Source organism: Penicillium expansum (genome assembly GCF_000769745.1).
Source record: "Penicillium expansum strain MD-8 chromosome Unknown contig84, whole genome shotgun sequence".
In the NCBI taxonomy this organism is placed as follows: domain Eukaryota; kingdom Fungi; phylum Ascomycota; class Eurotiomycetes; order Eurotiales; family Aspergillaceae; genus Penicillium; species Penicillium expansum.
In genome coordinates this window covers 126,975-145,311 of record NW_015971349.1, presented here as the reverse complement: position 1 = coordinate 145,311, position 18,337 = coordinate 126,975, and the positions used below count along the sequence as shown (strand labels likewise).

The window sequence follows — 18,337 nt, the reverse complement described above, 5'->3', positions numbered from 1 at the left end:
TAGCCAAGCAGTCATCAGGAAGTTCATTAGCATGACCCATGTACTAGGCCATCCGACAAAAGACCACGAAAAGCAATCAGGATTTTCGTCCACGTTGACCTTTTCTTGCAGCTGGGGAAGGGGTCGGAGGAGTCGCGGGGGGAGGAGCGCGAGGTGGAGGAGCGCCAGTTGAACCAATCCGCGCAATATCAAACCGCATATGTAGGTTGCCGCTCAAAAACCAAGTGTGAATTGTAGGGATCTGATGAGTACCTGCAGGCCAAGTCGCTAGAACAAGGCGGGCCACCGCTCTCCCCATCTGTGATCCTAGGATTTGCTGGAACTGTGGAGTGTTCAGGTTCCAAGTGTGAATGGCTGGAGTTATAGATCTATTCCTAGGACCGGGAAGATTATTCTCTCGGTATAGCACCCTCCCCACCAAGGGGAGTGTCTCCTCATTCTCCACTGTTACCATGAAAACATATTGAAGGGTATCGATTTCGGAATCCCGTTTGTATAAAGCTAGAGCAATGTCAGACCATTGGGGTCCCCATTTATGTCTGAAAGCTGCATGTACAACGATCGCACCACCCACGATGCAATGCTCGTAAGTGGACACCTCGGTCCACATCTTATTGCGCTGTAGCTTCGAATGGCGGTAGTCGTCACTTTTCGGATTTCTTGGAAGGTTTGTCGTCCTAAGACTCTCCCTGATTTCACGCGGTGGGGGAACGAACGAGGTTTCCCATACCTTGAATAGTGGCTCATTTGGGGGACGGGCCTCTACTAGAGCAGCAAGTGTTAGTGTGGACTGGCGGACTGGGCATGCAGGCCCAGCTGGGTTGGTGTTGGCCATCCAGTTTTCAAATTCAGCCCCCGTCGCTTGATAATGGTTAATTTTAGCCCTTTTAGGTGTTCTGTCTAATATGTGAATTTTGTCTGGATTCAGCTTCGAGGAAAGCCTACCAGTGTACATTCCAGGGCTCCTAGGACTCGCAGTGAGGTTAGGAAGCTTTGCCTCGGGATTTTCCTCAGGATCTTCAGAATCGTCCTCGGAATCTTCCTCAGCACCTTCCTCGGGATCTTGCTCGGGAGCTTTGGGAAGATTGAGATCCGTCGATATGCCCCTTGTTCTCCTGAGCCCTAGTGTGCCACGAGCTCTATCGAGTCTTTTTTGCATAGGGGTACGGTTGCCATCATTGGTGGCGTCACCTTGGTAAGCTGCAAGCTTCCGTTTTTTGTCCTTGGAGGTAGAGGGAGCTTTAGCAGGTGTGGCAGCACCCTCTACACCTTCTGGTGCTGGTGGTGGAGGTGCTATTGTACCACTTCCATCGCCAGTTCTACTACGACGGAAGAAATTCTTGACTTTATTGAGGGGGGAAGATGGGGATTGGGACATCGTATTGAAAATTTTAATGAAAATAATTGAAGTGCATTCAAAAGTCCTGGGGGCGTTCTGGTCTTGTTATTCGGGAATTGATATACTTGACTGGCTTAGCTAGGTGCTGGACCAAGCGGATATTATATAGTTCTGGACAAAGGCTATATAAGAGACGCCGGTCCATGATCTAGTTAGTGCTTGCATCCCGTCTATGTTAAGTTGAAACAGATAAAGGAATGGATATGTATAGAAACTTGGAGAACAGGGGATTCGAATGTATCTGGATACAACGGGGGGGGGGNGGGGGGGGGGGGGGGGGGGGGGGGTTTGAACAAGGGACTTAATAGAACAAAGAGATCCGAGGTAAAGGATGGATCGGATGGACGGGAGAGAAAAGTACTCGACGCTAAATGCATAATGCAATGAGAATAACATTAGGGGAACAAAGCAATATCGGAGGTTTGGCTAAATTTAACTTGAAGCCAAGAGCCCAGTATGACAATGAACCCAAGATGAAGAATTCCAACCTTGAAGTTCGAGTCTAGTAAACATTTTGAGAGGCTGACGTTTGATTAAATATCGGATATCGAAACTAATGGCCGATTTGTGTAGAGGGAGAGCCTGATATCTCGGTAGCCCTGGACTACTTTACGAAGACAGCTTAATCAGGCAAAACCACTTGAAGTTTTGAAGAGACATCATTATCTCGGCCTGTAGACCCAACTAAAAGCAACTAAAGCAGATTCGATTAAGAGTTAGCACCCCATCCCGCAGAAAACCTCCAATCCTGCCCAGCTTCACTGATCCCTCTCACCAGACCTACAACATTATCAACAAACCCACCCTCACCGTTATTAACTCTCTCCCGGCGCTCAACCTCAGTATCCGAAGTAGCACCCCGAAGACCAAGTAACTGTTGGGTACTATACCCCTGCAAACGATCCGCATCCATTCGCGTCAAAAGATCACCTCCACCCTGTCGCCGAGTCCATGCCGCCTGCTTAACAGCCGGAGCCCAGTATTCCGCCAAAGAAGACTCATCACGACCAAACGCGTAGCACGTCGCCAACGCAGAGTCAGACTCCGGTCTAAGCGACGCATTCCAGCGCGTGTGCACGAGTTCATACCTCTTCTCCATGAAGAAGATAACCGGCCAGGTAATGATCCAGAGCTGGAGAAGGACGACAGTCCACCAGATGAAACGGTTGGTGCGGAGCCGGTTGATCCAGTGGGGAGAGTAGATTGTGACGGAGCGCTGGGCGATGAAGAGCTGGAAGGCTATGGAGCCGCGGTAGTTGAGTTCGCGGATGTGGGAGGAGAGAACGTTGCGCATGGCGTTGGAGTCGAAACCTTTCATTTCGCGATGCAGAGTGAATCTGTATAGGGGTAATAGAGATTAGTAGTGTATTTTGTGCGCGTATAGGGGGCAGAGCATACGATTTCACCGAAGCGGGGTCACGACAGAAGCGCTCGCACCACATCCTCAGGTTTTTCGCTTCTGGGGAGCTGTTATCCTCTATGTCGGTGTGATCCTGTCCTAAGAGGGCATCGCTGTCCCCCTCAAGACTGATAGCAGCACGCGACTTAGGCGGCTTGTAGATGCGCGAGCGGAGGATTCCTCCCCGATACGCGGGTTTGAGGTCCTCATCTGTGAGGATTTCTGTTTCCCTCCAGTTTACGTCCATGGGTCCGCCCTCCCAGCCGGTCAGCATGGTCTCGGCCAGATCCAGCCTGAATTTGAAGTCTGTGCATGTGTTGTTTTTGCTTTTCTTGTTGTCGTTGCTTGATTCGGTGTGGGTGCCATGGATGTAGAGTAACGGCCGTGGCGGAAGCTTTATTTGCCGGCGGATGGCCTCGTAGAGCTCGTTGGGGTTGCTTGAGAGCGTTGGTTCGAGGGCGAGAGAGACTTTGTCTTCGGGTTTGCCATTGTTGCCGCCGGGGAGAACGTAGGCGGAGTCGATTAGGCGGAGGGGTCGGATGCTTGGAGGAGGCTGGGCGGGTTGGATAGGTTGGGCATGTTGAACAGGGGCGAGAATGAGTTCGGGGTCATCTGTGTATGGAGGCGGCGCGTCGTCAAGAGAATGGAGTGAGTGGGAGGATGACGCAGGGGGATCTGCATGGTGGAGGCGACCCATGACTTTGATATTCTAGGAAAGTAATGAGAGTAATGAAAGTAATGAAAGTAAATCAATGGAAATAGTTAAAGAGAGAAGAGATTTGGAAGAGAAAACAAAGAGACAAGCAAAGATGAGATGTAAGACGAATTTCTGATGGTTGAGGCTCTAAGGCCGCACACTAGTCTTCGGCGGTAAAATCCAAGATGGGACTGGACATGTAGCCAAAATCCGGCCTTAGCTCTTTTTGGGGGATTTGTTCTGGAGAGATGCGATTAAAATTCTCCATTTATTTCAATAGAGTCATCTAGTACATGATATTTATCGATATAAACCCATTAGAACGGCTAGAACTTGTTTGATATACTCCACACTAGAAGAGTAATACGCTAAAAATAGACAAGATGAAGGGAGAAAGCCTAGCGTAACAAATACAATCGTCTTTATACATAGCTGAACTATCGATCTATATATAGTTCACAATCAAATCCTCAAAATATATCCTATGGCTGATCCTGACACTAAACATCGGTTTCTTTGGGTAGACTCTCCTTGCGCTTTCGTGTGAAAATCCGTTCCACAAGGTCGATTCCGAACCCAGTCCACAGAGTAAGCGCCAAAACAAAACACAGCCCACTGACCCAGCCGTGTGTCTTGGTGAATTTGGGCGCCTCTCCACTAGGAAATTGCAGCTGTTGGAAGGGGATGACAACAGCCGATCCAAGACTGACCATGAACGCCAAAACAAATGCTCGTAATTGTTGATCTCCACCGCATGAGGCGTTGACCCAACCTGCCAGAAGGGGTGTATAACATCCATAACAACCCGTGATAATGAACGCAGCCATCTTCAACCCTCTTGATTCAGGCCAGGCCGTGAAGATGGCATAGCAGAAGGTCAGGAGACATCCAACTGCGAAACAGACGGGTCCTCGTCGGCCGATTTTATCGGAGACATATCCCGTGCCGACCATGAAAGCAAAATTGATGGCACCCATGGAAGTGGGAATATTGTTTATTTGAGGCACGGAGTATATCTTCAGCGACTTGAGCCAAATCCCGAAGTACTGCATCACATATGACCCGCAGGTGAGAGACCAGAAGGCGTATGCGAGTGAGAAAGTGTAGAATTGCCATGATAGCAGGACGCGTTTGAAAACAGTGCTGTCCAGTTTTCCAACGGGGGTTCGACCCTCTTCCTCGATTCTCTCTCTCGCGCGATTTCTTTCCCATTCGGAGAGATAGAATGCAGTGGTGTTTTGAGGCGTATCGGGGTAAAAGATGAAACCGTATATGGCGACTGGAATGGCAAGGATGAAATCAAAAATGAAGAGCCATCTCCACGCCGATAATCCAGCTTTTCCATCCATGTCTTTGAACAGTGCGGCTTGCAGGTAGCCTGAAAACATCTGTCCCAGGACTCCGGACATGACGAAGAGACCACTTCGGCGCGCGAGTTCGGATTTGCGATACCAACATCCAAGAACATACTGGATTCCGGGCCATGCTGCGGCTTCGAAAAATCCAATACAAAATCGAAGGCCGTAGAGCTGAGATGCGTGGTTGCACTTGTACAGGAAAAGTACGCAGAGCGACCAGACGAACAAACAGCTAGGCAGCAAGTACCTCGGCCGAACAACAGTTAAAGCGAGATTGGAAATTGGTCCTCCGATGATTGCGCCAATACTGAAGTATGTGTTCATCCAGCTCAGTTCGTTGCCTGGTCCAAACCCAAGCTCTTCTTTCATGCCAGAGACGTAGGCATTGGACACATTGTTGCCATCCAGCTGCTTGATAAAAAAGCATAAACAACTGTAGCTGAGAAGGAACCAGTCCAGTTTGAAAATGAGTTTTTTGTCGGCTTTTGAAGTCCCTGGCTCATGCCAATGGAACCAACGTTGGCGGGACTCGGCCTGAGCATTGTCGGTTTGAATTGTCGACCTCTCCACGCTGTGCAATGAATCAGTCGTGACATTTTTGCGATCTTGTTGTACACCGGAAGCGTTATCCAACCCCCTGTGAATTGGAGTTGGCTTTTGAACGCTTTCTTCAGCTGAGATAGGCATTGTAAATTGGCTCTGCAATGAAAATTCGGCCAGAGTCCATGCTGAGAAGAGTCATTTATGCGATGGCAGCTCTTACATACAATATAGAACGATCAATAAAAAATAAAAATAAGGTTATCACGACATTTATCACAACAGTTGCGTAGATTCGTCTTTAAACGTCAAAGCTTGCGTGTTGGGGCCTTTCCTGATACGGAAATATTTCTCGGTGCGGGGCCGATATCGCGACATGAGCTTGCTTGACATGTTATCCTCTTTCCGGGATTTGATTTGCGGACTTTGGCAATTGTGTACTCTCTCTTTGCACTGGCTTTCTTGAATTGGACAGGATCAAGACATACATTCTGTCACTTGCTTGACCACCCCTCTCTACCACATTTGACTTCCTTCTTTTTTTTTTCAAATATCCTACTATTGGAACACAGAATGGTTGAATTTGTCTCTATCAATGGCGCCCAGTTAGCATACCGTTTAGTCGGACCTGAGAATGGACCGCTCATAATCACCCTGCATGGCGGCCGAGGGTTTGGTGAGCCTCTATCACATCTATCTCTGCGATAAAAACGTGAATAGATCACTGAGAAGTCTGCTTTGCAACTATAACAGGAGACCATAAGTCAGACTTCAAAGCATACTCACCGCTGTCCAGTTCATATCGGGTCCTTTCCTTCGACTTTCGAGGACATGGTCAGAGTTCACGAACAGAGCCTTTTACTTTTCATCAAATAGTTGAAGATATTGAGGGATTGCGGCGGCATTTCCTTGGAGCCGATCAACCCTGTATTATATGTGGTGGGAGTTTTGGTGGATTCCTGGCCCAGCAGTATGCCGTCACCTATCCATCTCGAGTTTCACATTTGATTCTTCGAGGAACTGCTCCTTCGCATCACCGTAAGTGCCATATTGGGTTTGACACCTTGCGACTTTCAGCGTGTTTTTCAAACATCACTATGATGTATGTGCTAACTGAACATAGATGAAGAAACAGCCATTCGGACTCTGGAACAAAGAGCATCCAAAGCCCCCGGTCTTTCTATCAAATTCCTGAAAGACAAAATATTCGGTCGATTCGAAAGCGATCTCGAATTCCGACTAGTCATGTACGCAGCTGCACCGCTGTATAGCGAACATTTTGATCCTGATGTTGCGTTGAAACACAACATTGAAACCGTTTTCTATGCAAAGTCCCATAGTAAGTGGCCAGCACTAATATATCGCAACGAAAGCAAGCTGACCATCCAAAGATGATCTCTATGCTGAACAGGAAAAGTATTTCGATTACAGAGATCAACTTCATTCGATCACTGCGAAGACTTTGGTTATTGTGGGTGAACGTGATTGGATTTGCCCGCCAGAGCAATCCAAAACCATTGCTTCAAAGATTCCAGGTGCGGAATTGAGGGTTATTGCGAATGCAAATCACGGCGTTCATCTAGAGAAAAATGCGGAAGTGATTGAGCTCATTAAGGAACATATCCGATGAGGTCTAGTTAGATTTGCATTTTACCCTTATTTTCAGTCTCAGCAAGCCAATACTTTTACTTTGTTCTCACAGTAGTTGTATGGTAGAAATAACTCGCAATACTCATGAACTATGATGTCTTGCACAGTATTAGAGTCTAACGATACTAGTCTAACGATACTAATCTCTCTGTTCTTCCTCCATACAGTGCTCAACGCTTCTTTGTGGGATGTTGCATACCTAGGTACCCTTTTCACATTTGCCAATACAAGAATATTGGCCACCTTTGCGGCCTTTTGATATGTTTTGAGGTGATCTTTTAAGGTGTATAGACAGGCGATAAAAAAGGCATACTTTGTCCAAGGGATTTTTCTATGTATAAGTATGTTCCTCTCCCAACGTAAGATGATACATACGACCATAGGGTGTGAAAAACAGGGCTTCCCGTCCGCTCAGCCGTATTGAAGCCACATACTAAAGACGGTCAATTCTCAAAGTGCCCTTTGCCTTAAAACACCACTGTATTTTGCGTTAGGGTGAGTATGGGTGATATAGGTGATGTGGGTAAGAATTCCGGAGACTAGGGGTGAGAGAGATAAGAATATATAAGCATAGAGTAAGTTGGAATACCTATATATCTTTAAACATAAATAGTATCTCTAGGGCACCTATCTAGATCTACCATTTTGAAATTTTAATTAATAAATTGTGCACTGATGGTTATTACCTAGGTAATATACTATTTTGGATCTTTAGGCCTAATTAACATTTCGTGAGAGATGACCTTCCTCTTTTCTCGACCATTCCAGAGACGGTTTGCGTATCACCTTGTAGCCGTATAGCTGTTCTAGAGCGTATACGGAGACAGATTGTGCAATATGATAAGGCAATCATTATAACAAAGATCCGAATCTACAAAACAATCCAGTTAACGTCCACTGATTTACGCCTGGGCAGATATTCCCCATCTCCCACCAAGGTCAGCACATGGAGATTCCCGATTTTGATCATCTTCTCCGGCTGCGAAGAGTCTCCACTACCGACGGCCTTCAACAACAAACCATCCCATTGTCCGGGTCGGTACCGGAGATGAATAGCATAATACGTCCCACTCACTCCGTAGATCTCTGGGATGAGCTGTTTAATCCAGTATCGGAGATCCCCATGATACATGCTTCCTTGGGGTTGGAAGTGCTCCCGTTCAACAATATGTTCAGGCACCGGCAGACTCAAATCGACAAAGCATTTCATATACTTGATATCACCATAGTCGCTATCGGATGAGAAGAGGATCTCCACCTCCGGTAGGAACACCGCCCCATCGCCGCGGACCTCCCACGTTGATACGGACGGATGGTCCCCCATCTCTAAGCGCGGCACATCCACGCGTCGCGGCTCGGAGATCCGGGCCCGGAAGGGGAGCATAGTGCCCCGGACTACGTCCTGAGTTTTCACGTTGTCGACGGGCGGGTAATCCGCTAGAATGGCGGTGATGAAGAAGCTAGAGCCCAAATTGCTCGCGACCTCCTGCACGAAGGCGAGCGGGTACTGGTCGAAGACGAAGCCTGGTTTGTTGGGCTGGCGCTGCTCCGGCATGGCAGTGGCGGAGTTGTACCATTCTTTTATGCCGAGGACAGACATGATCGCCTGCGCACGGCTGTGGCTGCAGTATCGGCTGGTCGCTAGGAAGAGGATCTGCTCGCGCTTCAGCTCATGGAGATTGTCCATTCCTGTGCGATGGAGGAGGTCGAGTACTTCGTGGAAGCCTGGGTGGACGAGGGGCTTCCAGCGCTCGAGAAGGCGGTCTGCTGGAGTAGCTAGATCGTTAAGCTCCCTAATGAGTGTGCTTTTTACTCGTTCAGCGAGGGAGACGAGCGTGTTGAAGGCGACGAGGGCCCCGTTGTCGCCTACCGTGAGGAGGTCGAGGTTCTTGTTGCAGATCCAGATGTCAGGGCGCAGGCACACTTCCTGCAGCGTCCACAGGGAGCTGAACCAGGGCAGGATGGTCATGTCCGGTGAGAACAGCCCCGTGGCCTGGAGCTGGTCATGCGCTTTCCACGGCGGGATACGTATGGAAGACTCGTCCCACTCCGAGAACTGGAGGTCCAGATATATGGAGGACATCCACTGGATGGCGCTGCGCATGCCGTCCCAGGACTCCGGGGCGGAGTCGGTATTCCACCAAGCAATGGTGTGTTTAGCGCTCTTGAAGATGGATGCCTGGCTCGCAACCTCCGTCCACATGGCCTGCCGCAGCTGCTCGTCAAGCTCCTCCCCGCAGCCCTCCTGCGGAATACAAACCAGATCAAACCAGATATAGGGGGTATCCGTCGGGATCTGCGCCAGGATATCTGGTAGTCGCTCGACATCGAACAGTGAGTTCCGCGGGATCAGCCACGGCACGCGCGATTTCATGTTAACCCCAGGCTGATCGCGCTGCCGCCACCGGCCCCAGGTGTGACTGATGGCTGTGTACGGGATGTCGAATTCGTATTCTTCCCACAGCGAAAAGACCTCCACTGTCCTCCGCTCTTTCACATCCCACAAGTAAAGTGGGAGCCCGCTGATCTCTCCCAGCCAGGGGCAGGAGTCGATACTGGAGCCGGCGCTGCAGCGAGGATCCAGCCCGGGTAGGTCGATGCTCCCCAGGACCCGTCTCCCTGCGCACCAGACCGGGGAACTCTCTGACCGGTGAGCGAGATAACTCTGGCCATCTGGGGAGTATGGCACTTGAGCTGGCTGTTGGGTTTGGCTTCGCGGGGAGCAAGCTTCAATCGCAATGGTTAGACAAGCAGCTTCCTGCGCCAAGTCCCGTCGAAGGTTCACCAGCTCGTCGCCGCTTCGGTGTGTTTTGAAGTTCTCAAATTCAGAATTGAACAGCGTTGCCATGCACTTGTTATAGAGGCAGTTGAAGCGGAGTTTGTACCGGATCCCACCAGCCTCGTGGATCGTCTCGCGCTCTACGTGGTTTTGTGGGTAGAAGTCAGACTCGTCGTCGCCAAAGAGGTCGTCGTAATCATCATCGTATTCACCTTCTGCTTCGTCCACAATACATACTCGGGAACACGTCGCCCACCATTCCCATAGAATGTAAAATGATCGTTCCTGCCCCGGGGTAAGATGTTGTCGTAGTATTTCAGCAAGGTCATCATTAAACCCCGTGATGACCGTGCCGTCAGGGCTTTTTACACTGTCGACCGCGCCCAGCTCCAGAGCTAGTCGATACATGATCGAGAAACACCTGCTGTACCCTTCTCCCATGCCCATGTCCTCGCCGTAGACCACCCGCATCAACGTGGCGAGGGGGTATCCCTTGTCCCTCTCGGTGCTCCGCACGGGCACCCAGTCATCGGGGCTCATGCTGTTATGCTGGCTTTTCCGTCTAATATAAGTGCAAATAACAGCAAGAGGCTGGTAGTAGTGTTTATTCGTAGAGACGAGCGAGGGGGTCAGAAGCGGGGCTATATCTTAGAAAACCAAGCTAACGCGCTGTTCTGCTATTGGCTGTGCTTCTACTAGTACGAGATCAGATTTATTGATGCGAATGGAACGAATATAAGAAAGAAAAAAAGAGGCTAATTGTCAATTGCACTAAAGACATCACTGCAGCCAAACCAACAACTACCGTCTTACCAACCGCTCCAAACAATCCTTCCCCTCCTGATGCCGCGCATGATACGTCGCAATAAGACTAACTTTCACCGTCTCAGCCCCATGCCTCTTCTCCCCAAAAAGAATCTCCGGCCGATCCGCCAGATAATCAGCGATCTTAGATTCCGTGCTAGTGTCCCGTCCAAACGACGTGTAGCGGACGATATGCATCGTCATGACAATGTAGAGCTGGTAGCAGATCCACGCGTACTGAACCAGCGGCGGCATCCAGAGAGTCGAGGCCAGCAATCCTAGCGGAAATAGAGCGGCGAAAAGCGCTATAATGCACATCTGGAGAATCTCCCGGGTTCGGTTCCGGACTGGGTGGCCGTAGTGTCGGAAAAACTGCTGCACGAGAGCCGAGAGACCTGTGAACAGCATGAGGTCGCTGCCTTGGGATTGGGGGAAGTCCAGGACGAAATCACGAGGTGATTCGGCTTCGGTGATCAGTGTGGTTGATAGCGATGAGATGGAGGAGGAGATAGGGGTGAGGGGCTCTCGGTCGAGGGCGAAGAAGGCGCTCAGGAAGCGGAGGAGCAGCGGGGCTAGCCAGATGAGACACCAGAGTGATCGGCCGATGGCGTAGATGACGGCAAAGATAATGATGCCGGAGAGCTCAGCGATGAAGATGCTGAGGTAAACGTGCCAGCCTGGTCGGCCGCAGTTCTCGCGCACAAACGCCATCTGCGAGGCTTTATCTTCTGCCGTTGCTGGAGTGAAGATGAGGTGGTAGACGGCGACTTTCGCTCGTAAGGGGATGCGGCCATTGTCGGCGCGCGGGAGGATGCCCTTCTCGACGGTAGTGCCCGTGACTAGAGGAGATGGCCCTGCCAGTGATTCAGGGGTTTCGGCGGGTAGAGGCATGTAATGAAGAGCTCGCGCCCACATGCAGTTACGGGCTGCGCGGGGCTCGGGACTAGCAGTACCGGGAATGGTGTAGGTCCAGTCCGTTTGTTCAAAGAACGAAGTGCCCAGCATGTGGCCTTCGTGGGCGCCCTTCAAGAGACCTCGGGCGTTGGCGATATCGAAGGTGCTCAGAGCGGCTTTGTGCAAAGGACCCCCCATAGGCATCAGGAGAGCCAGGGTTGGGATGGATCGAAGTGTGAGATAGGAGAATGATCGCTGGGGCCATAATAACGACAAAAACCAGATGTCGGTGGCTGCCTCTGCTCCGATATAACCAAGCACCGCACCAAAGGCGCCAAAAACCCCGCCTTGGTCGGACATATCGCCAAGCGAGATGATTTCTGGTAGCAAAGGGTTGTGGTCAGATCGAACTCACTCCTTTTACCCAGATGGCCGGATCTACCATGGTAATGATCAGATCTGATGATATGGCCGAGTTTTGAGTTGGTCGGAGACCTGCTGAACTGGTAGGTTGGTGAGCGGGTCAGCGTTGTCAGGCTGATCTAGGCTTACATGGGATTCAGCCGCAATATGGGGCTGTCAAAAAATGCAGTCGGCCAAGGGTCATGATGGCTGTAATGTTTTGGCAGTGTTCATGTAGGATCCGTCTTCCGATATATCATGCCCCGTGAATCGAGGACATGACAGGAAACTAGTCAACATCATCCATGGGTGCCGGTTTGGTTCAGGTCCAAAAGCTTGCCAAGACGGGACTAGCTTTAGCAGGAAGGCCACTTCATCGTACCCTGCCACGATAGCTCGGGTGAGAACTACGCATGTATATGCACCTACTTGCTTTTTTTGATTGTAATACCAATACTGATATTTCCTACTAATCAACTACTATCATACAGCTTATTACTTTAACTATGTTTCATCTATTGTATGGATTCGAAAGAATACCATATTTATTATAGGTGGTGTGCATGCATTAGCGGAGTTCTCCCCCAGGCTGTCGTGGCAGGGTAAGTCCCAAGCGAGTTGGGGGATACCTGTCAGAATGCCTCGGAACCGGATTATCAACTAATCCTAATATGTACGTTGGGGTGATAAACCTAGGTATCTCCAGAGACTTTGCTAACCTAACGTAATCAACCACCGCGCGACGCACACCGCCGAGCGACTGTCAGGCCCCAAGGCTCCAACTACTGCAAGATGCCTCAGGCACTGACACCGGGTAAACATGTGTTTTATTAATACTCCTGGACGCGTTTTAGCCACTATAACCTGTGATGAGGACATCGAGATAGCAGTCGACGAGCTGCCGAACAGAATGCCCACTTTAGGCCTGTTTCCCATTTGGCATGGGCAAAGGAGATCAAGATAGTGTTCGGCGAACTTCCGAAAATAATTTCCCCTTTGGGACTGGTGTCCACTGAGGAGTACATTGAGGCGGATCACCTCACAGCCACTGAATAATGCGTGATTTCAGTATCAATTGGAAGTATCGTACATATGTAGGAATGTTAATTTTGATCAAGGTAATGAAGCTTCATTGTTTTTAAATCCATTGGCATTGATGTTTGCTAGCGAGCTCTGTCTTCGCCAAACCGCACATAACCAGCCATGGCAACTAATCCAGGCATAAACATCTCTATCGGTATGTAATTATGATACCACGCCATCAATTAAAGTCCTGAGCTAAGTCTTCACCTAGATCGCGGTGGTACATTTTGTGATGTCCTGGTGCAAGCCCCCGGTCGCGATGACCTTGTGTTCAAACTACTGTCGGAAGATCCGCAGAACTATCGTGATGCCCCTACAGAGGCGATCCGAAGAGCACTAGAGGTTATAGAAGGGCGACAAATACCCGTCTGCGAAAAGCTAGACGGGTCCCAGATCGCATCCTGTCGCATCGGGACAACGATCGCGACCAATGCATTGCTGGAAGGCAAAGGTCGAGAATTTGCATTGGTCACTACTAAAGGCTTCAAAGATGTCTGCGTTATTGATGATCAGACGCGACCAAAATTGTTTGACTTGAACGTCCGAAAGCCTCCTGCGCTGCATGCGATTTCGGTAGAAATTGACGAACGCATCACCATCGAGGACTACGATCTCAATCCATTCCCTTTGGACAAGACAGCCGAAATCACAGATCCCGCACTGGTACGAACACCAAGTGGGGAAGTGATTAGGGTTTTGAAGGCCCTTGATATTGCTGAGGTTCGAGAAGTACTTAGCGGGCTGCAGTCGGCAGGCTATAAGTCTTTGGTTGTCTCCTTCCTGCACTCATATCTGTATCCTTCCCACGAGGACCAGGTAGCGCAGATCGCACAAGATATGGGCTTTGAAACTGTGATTAAAGCTTCCGACGTCAGCCCCGTTATCAAATTTTTGCAACGCAGCAGCTCGGCTTCTTCAGAAGCATATCTGTACCCAATCGTCAAAGAGTATGTCACGGCATTCCAGGCCGGCTTTAGTGTACTCCCTCAACGGGTGGAGTTTATGGGATCCGACGGCGGCCTGAGGCAAGCTGATAAGTTCCGCGGAAATGAAGCTCTTCTCAGTGGGCCAGCTGGCGGCGTTGTTGGAATCGCTCGAACCTGTTTTGATGCTGCCGAAGGGACCCCTGTTCTCGGATTTGATATGGGAGGAACCAGCACAGATGTTTGCCGTTATGACGGCAAGTATGATTATTTAACCGAGACGACGGTGGGGGGCCGAAAAATCACAGCACCGATGTTGAACATCGCAACCGTCGCAGCGGGTGGAGGCTCGATGCTGTTTGCGCGCCATGGGCTGTTTGTTGTTGGACCTGAGAGCGCAGGAGCTCACCCGGGTCCGGCATGCTACCGAAAGGGAGGACCTCTCACTGTGACAGACGCAAATCTGTTTCTGGGAAGACTAGTCCGCTCTTCCTTTCCAGCGATCTTCGGTCCGAATGCAGACCAACACTTGGACCTCGATATTACCAAGCAAAAGTTCCATGATATCACTCGCGAGATCAATGAACAAACCGGTCAAACGCTTACCCCAGAAGAGGTCGCTTTCGGATTTCTTGATGTCGCGAATGAGACCATGACGCGACCAATGCGCAACGCAACAGAAGTACGAGGATTCGCACCAAGCAGCCACACTTTGGTCAGCTTTGGAGGAGCTGGTGGTCAACATGCTTGCTCTATTGCCAACAAGCTCGGCATCACACGGATTCTCATTCACAAACACTCTTCACTGCTATCAGCTGTCGGTATTTCTCAGGCGGACCTTCAGGTTGAGAACACAATTCCCTTCGTTGGTTTCTTTGATTTCGAAGTGCTAGATGTTGTTCGAGCACAGATTGACAAGCTTAAGTCTCAAGTCAGATCTGCACTCTTATCTCAGGGTGCGGATGCGTCTACTATTGTCTTCGAAGAATCTCTCAGTTTGAGATACGTGGGCACAGACACCAACATTGTCATCCCGAAACCCGAGGGTGAGGATTATGGAGCCTCCTTCATAGCCACGCACCTACGAGAGTTTGCTTTCGTCCTCGAAAGGAAAATACACATCGACTCGATCAAGGTCCGTGGTGTTGGGCAAAGTGGCGTTCCTACAGAGACAACATCCCCATATGGGATCCTGGAGCAGGTCAAATCTCAAACAGACTACCTGCAGTCTGATCGGACTCAGCCTGTGTTCTTCGAGAAAAAGTGGCACGAAGTTCCGATTTTCGAGCTTGACTCATTCAAGCGTACCGGTCAGGTGCAAGGTCCTGCCTTGCTGATTGATGCAACCCAGACGATCTTCGTGGAGTCAAGTTTCAATGCCTACCTCCTTCCAAATCATTTAGTACTCGAGAAATCGCAGACTGACACTTCAAATACTGAAATTTCCCGTCTTTCTGAAACCATCGACCCGATCCAGCTGTCCATTCTTTCTCACCGGTTCATGGCAATTGCCGAGCAGATGGGTTACACACTGCAGCGTACGTCTATTTCAACCAGCATCAAAGAACGTCTGGATTTTTCTTGCGCAATATTTTCACGAGAGGGAAAGCTAGTCGCTAACGCCCCACACATCCCTATTCACCTTGGGAGCATGCAATATGCAATCCAATATCAGCACCGTCTTTGGGAAGGAAAATTGAAGGCCGGTGACGTACTTCTCAGCAATCACCCTGAATCTGGCGGAACCCATCTTCCAGATCTGACTATCATCACCCCGGTCTTCCTGGACGACGAGTCCACTGTTGCTTTCTATGTTGCAGCTCGTGGCCACCACACCGACATCGGCGGCCAAGGAATTACGTCTATGATGCCAGACTCCAAGGAGCTATGGCAAGAAGGTTTCAACGTTCGCTCGATGAAAATAGTTGACAATGGGGTCTTCCTTGAAAGCGATGTGCGAAAGGCGTTTTTGGCAGCTGGTGATCTCCCTGGCTGCAGTCCAACTCGCCGATTGGATGATAATATCTCCGATATCAAGGCACAGATCTCGGCCAACCAGCGGGGAATTCTTCTTCTGCAGAAAATGTGTGCTGAATTCAGTTTTGCCTTTGTGCATCGTTACATGAATGCCATCCAGACAAACTCAGAAACAGCTGTCAGAGATTATCTCAAGAAGGTTTCCCAAACCAAGACCATGCCCTTGACAGCCAGTGACCATTTTGACGACGGTACTGTTCTTAAAGTTTCAATCTCAATCGACGAAGCTGGCGGAGCAGTGTTTGATTTCGCAGGAACCGGTCCTCAGATGTGGGGAAATTACAATTGCCCAATATCCATCACCCATTCAGCTGTCATCTACAGTATCAGGTGTCTGGTCGATGCAGAAATCCCTCTAAATGACGGCTGTCTAGCGCCGATAGACATCCGCATCCCCAAGGGATCCATCCTCAGACCCACTGCTTCCGTGGCCATATGTGGGAGTACCTTAGCAAGCCAACGCGTTATTGATACAATCTTGCGAGCTTTCGAGTGCTGCGCGGCGTTCTCTGGTTGTGCGAACAGCTTCGGCTGGGGTATGGGAGGCAGAGACCCTGCTACTGGGATCATTGAACCTGGATGGAACTATGGCGAAACCGTAGGAGGCGGTTGTGGCGCCGGTCCCAGCTGGCACGGTGAACATGCCGTTCAGGCCCATTCGACGAATACAAAGATTACAGATGCGGAGGTTGTTGAAAAGAGAACTCCTGTCATCATTCGCAGACATGCCATCAATCCCAATACCGGTGGTGATGGGACATACAAAGGGGGTAATGGTGCTGTCCGTGAGATTGAGGCTAGGATTCCGCTCAAATTCAGCATTCTCAGTGATCGACGAGTCTTTTCTCCCTATGGAATGAACGGGGGCCAACCTGGTTCTGTGGGGAAGAACTACGCATTCAAGTGGAATGATGGAAAGACAGCCTTAGAGAGACTTTCTCTGAGTGGAAAGGCTGCTCTCGCCCTACAGGCTGGGGAAATGATGCAAATAAATAGTCCGGGTGGAGGAGGATGGGGCCCTTTGGTTGAAAATGTGATATAAAAGAGGGTGTGGTATATATATAATGGAGTAATGATTTTCTACAAAAGATTCCTTGGTAGTGCGAAGTGATAGAATTACTCGCCAATGATCTTCTCCAAGTAATTTAGCCAATTCTCTCCCAACACTTTCTCAATCTTTGATTTCGACCAGCCTGCTCGGGCCATAGCCTTGGCGAGCTCTGGCCTTTCCTTCAACGGACCCAGAGGCTTCACAACAGTCTGACTGCCCCAAGGTGTGAGCTGACGCGCATAACCCTTGTCGAGATTACACCAGGCCATGAAATCACTTGGTCGCGCGTGGCCTTCACTGGCATCTGAACCCACACCCACCAGGTCCTCGCCAACCAAATCGATCACAAAGTCCATCGCAGCAACGTAATCATCGATGGTCGAATCATTACCCTTGGCCATATGTGGTCCAAATTGGCTGATTCCAACAAACCCACCCTTCTTACCAATGAGCTGTAGAAGATGGTTGGATTTGTTGCGTGGATGATCACGAAGACCGCCCGGCAACACATGGCTGAAGCAAGGGGGTTTAGTCGCATACTCGATCACATCTTCACTAGTCACTGGACCGACGTGCGACAAATCAACCACAATACCCAATCGACCCATCTCATCAACAACCTGTCGACCGAAACCAGTGAGACCCGAGTCGCAGATCTCGGTGTACCCAGCCCCTGAGTAATTCTGCGTGTTGTAGGTGAGTTGCATCTTGCGCACGCCTAGGTCGCGGAAAACGCGCAGGTAATCAATTTGGTCTTCGATGCCGGCTGTGTTTTGCCAGGAGAGTAGAACTGCCGTTCTTCCATCGCGCTTTGCTTGGCGAATATCGCGGACAGAATGCGCCTGTACGATGAGGTCGGAATGCTCTTCGAACCACTTTTTCCATTGTACCACGTTGGAAATGGCATCACGAAAGCCTTCCCAGATACCGCATGTGCAGGATACACCGGTGATGCCACCTTGTTGCCAGGCTTCGAAGATCTCGCGGGACCAGTTGGCGATGTTTAGCCCGTCAAAGTGGATCGCATTGTGGTAGATTTCCAGCGCTTCGGTTTCGGATACCATGATGAGATTTCTTCCGGATCAGAGATGTAAATTTGAGAAGCCACTTCGAAGAATCGAAGCAAGCCTTTTGAATATACAACGCGGTGCGGAACCGATGGGTATTTCCAGTTTGGGGGAGAAATGACGTGCTCCGTTGGTTGATTATCGCGCTATCTCTCCAAAAACCCCTTCCCCCCGACAATCATGGAGGGCGCCGTGCATCGATTCCGGGTCCATCGAAATTCATCAAAACCGGAGAGAATATCCCGACAGGATAG

The 18,337-nt window shown here is 49.9% G+C and overlaps 8 protein-coding genes across 8 annotated transcripts; 2 read left to right on the top strand and 6 right to left on the bottom strand.

Annotated features, from left to right (window-relative positions):
• Nucleotides 1-76: 76 nt before the first annotated feature.
• PEX2_031050 (uncharacterized protein) lies at nt 77-1,378 on the bottom strand (the record flags this gene model as incomplete). Its single annotated transcript, XM_016740380.1, has 1 exon — nt 77-1,378. One exon carries the CDS (start codon nt 1,376-1,378, stop codon nt 77-79), a length of 1,302 nt encoding a protein of 433 aa, XP_016597552.1.
• Nucleotides 1,379-2,108: 730 nt separating this feature from the next.
• Nucleotides 2,109-3,495, bottom strand: PEX2_031040 (uncharacterized protein; the record flags this gene model as incomplete). The annotated part of the gene is made up of 2 exons (XM_016740379.1): nt 2,109-2,736; nt 2,798-3,495. 2 exons carry the CDS (start codon nt 3,493-3,495, stop codon nt 2,109-2,111), a joined length of 1,326 nt encoding a protein of 441 aa, XP_016597551.1.
• Nucleotides 3,496-3,995: 500 nt separating this feature from the next.
• On the bottom strand, nt 3,996-5,540 carry PEX2_031030 (Major facilitator superfamily domain, general substrate transporter; the record flags this gene model as incomplete). The annotated part of the gene is made up of 1 exon (XM_016740378.1): nt 3,996-5,540. One exon carries the CDS (start codon nt 5,538-5,540, stop codon nt 3,996-3,998), a length of 1,545 nt encoding a protein of 514 aa, XP_016597550.1.
• A 426-nt stretch (nt 5,541-5,966) lies between these two features.
• Nucleotides 5,967-7,023, top strand: PEX2_031020 (alpha/beta fold hydrolase; the record flags this gene model as incomplete). Its single annotated transcript, XM_016740377.1, has 4 exons — nt 5,967-6,069; nt 6,147-6,431; nt 6,517-6,732; nt 6,785-7,023. The coding sequence occupies 4 exons, from the start codon at nt 5,967-5,969 to the stop codon at nt 7,021-7,023; spliced, it is 843 nt and encodes a 280-aa protein (XP_016597549.1).
• An 891-nt stretch (nt 7,024-7,914) lies between these two features.
• On the bottom strand, nt 7,915-10,362 carry PEX2_031010 (Heterokaryon incompatibility; the record flags this gene model as incomplete). Its single annotated transcript, XM_016740376.1, has 1 exon — nt 7,915-10,362. The coding sequence occupies one exon, from the start codon at nt 10,360-10,362 to the stop codon at nt 7,915-7,917; it is 2,448 nt and encodes an 815-aa protein (XP_016597548.1).
• A 261-nt stretch (nt 10,363-10,623) lies between these two features.
• On the bottom strand, nt 10,624-11,880 carry PEX2_031000 (uncharacterized protein; the record flags this gene model as incomplete). Its single annotated transcript, XM_016740375.1, has 1 exon — nt 10,624-11,880. One exon carries the CDS (start codon nt 11,878-11,880, stop codon nt 10,624-10,626), a length of 1,257 nt encoding a protein of 418 aa, XP_016597547.1.
• A 1,245-nt stretch (nt 11,881-13,125) lies between these two features.
• Nucleotides 13,126-17,007, top strand: PEX2_030990 (Hydantoinaseoxoprolinase, N-terminal; the record flags this gene model as incomplete). Its single annotated transcript, XM_016740374.1, has 2 exons — nt 13,126-13,159; nt 13,217-17,007. 2 exons carry the CDS (start codon nt 13,126-13,128, stop codon nt 17,005-17,007), a joined length of 3,825 nt encoding a protein of 1,274 aa, XP_016597546.1.
• Nucleotides 17,008-17,081: 74 nt separating this feature from the next.
• On the bottom strand, nt 17,082-18,080 carry PEX2_030980 (Peptidase M19, renal dipeptidase; the record flags this gene model as incomplete). The annotated part of the gene is made up of 1 exon (XM_016740373.1): nt 17,082-18,080. The coding sequence occupies one exon, from the start codon at nt 18,078-18,080 to the stop codon at nt 17,082-17,084; it is 999 nt and encodes a 332-aa protein (XP_016597545.1).
• Between the last annotated feature and the right edge of the window lie 257 nt (nt 18,081-18,337).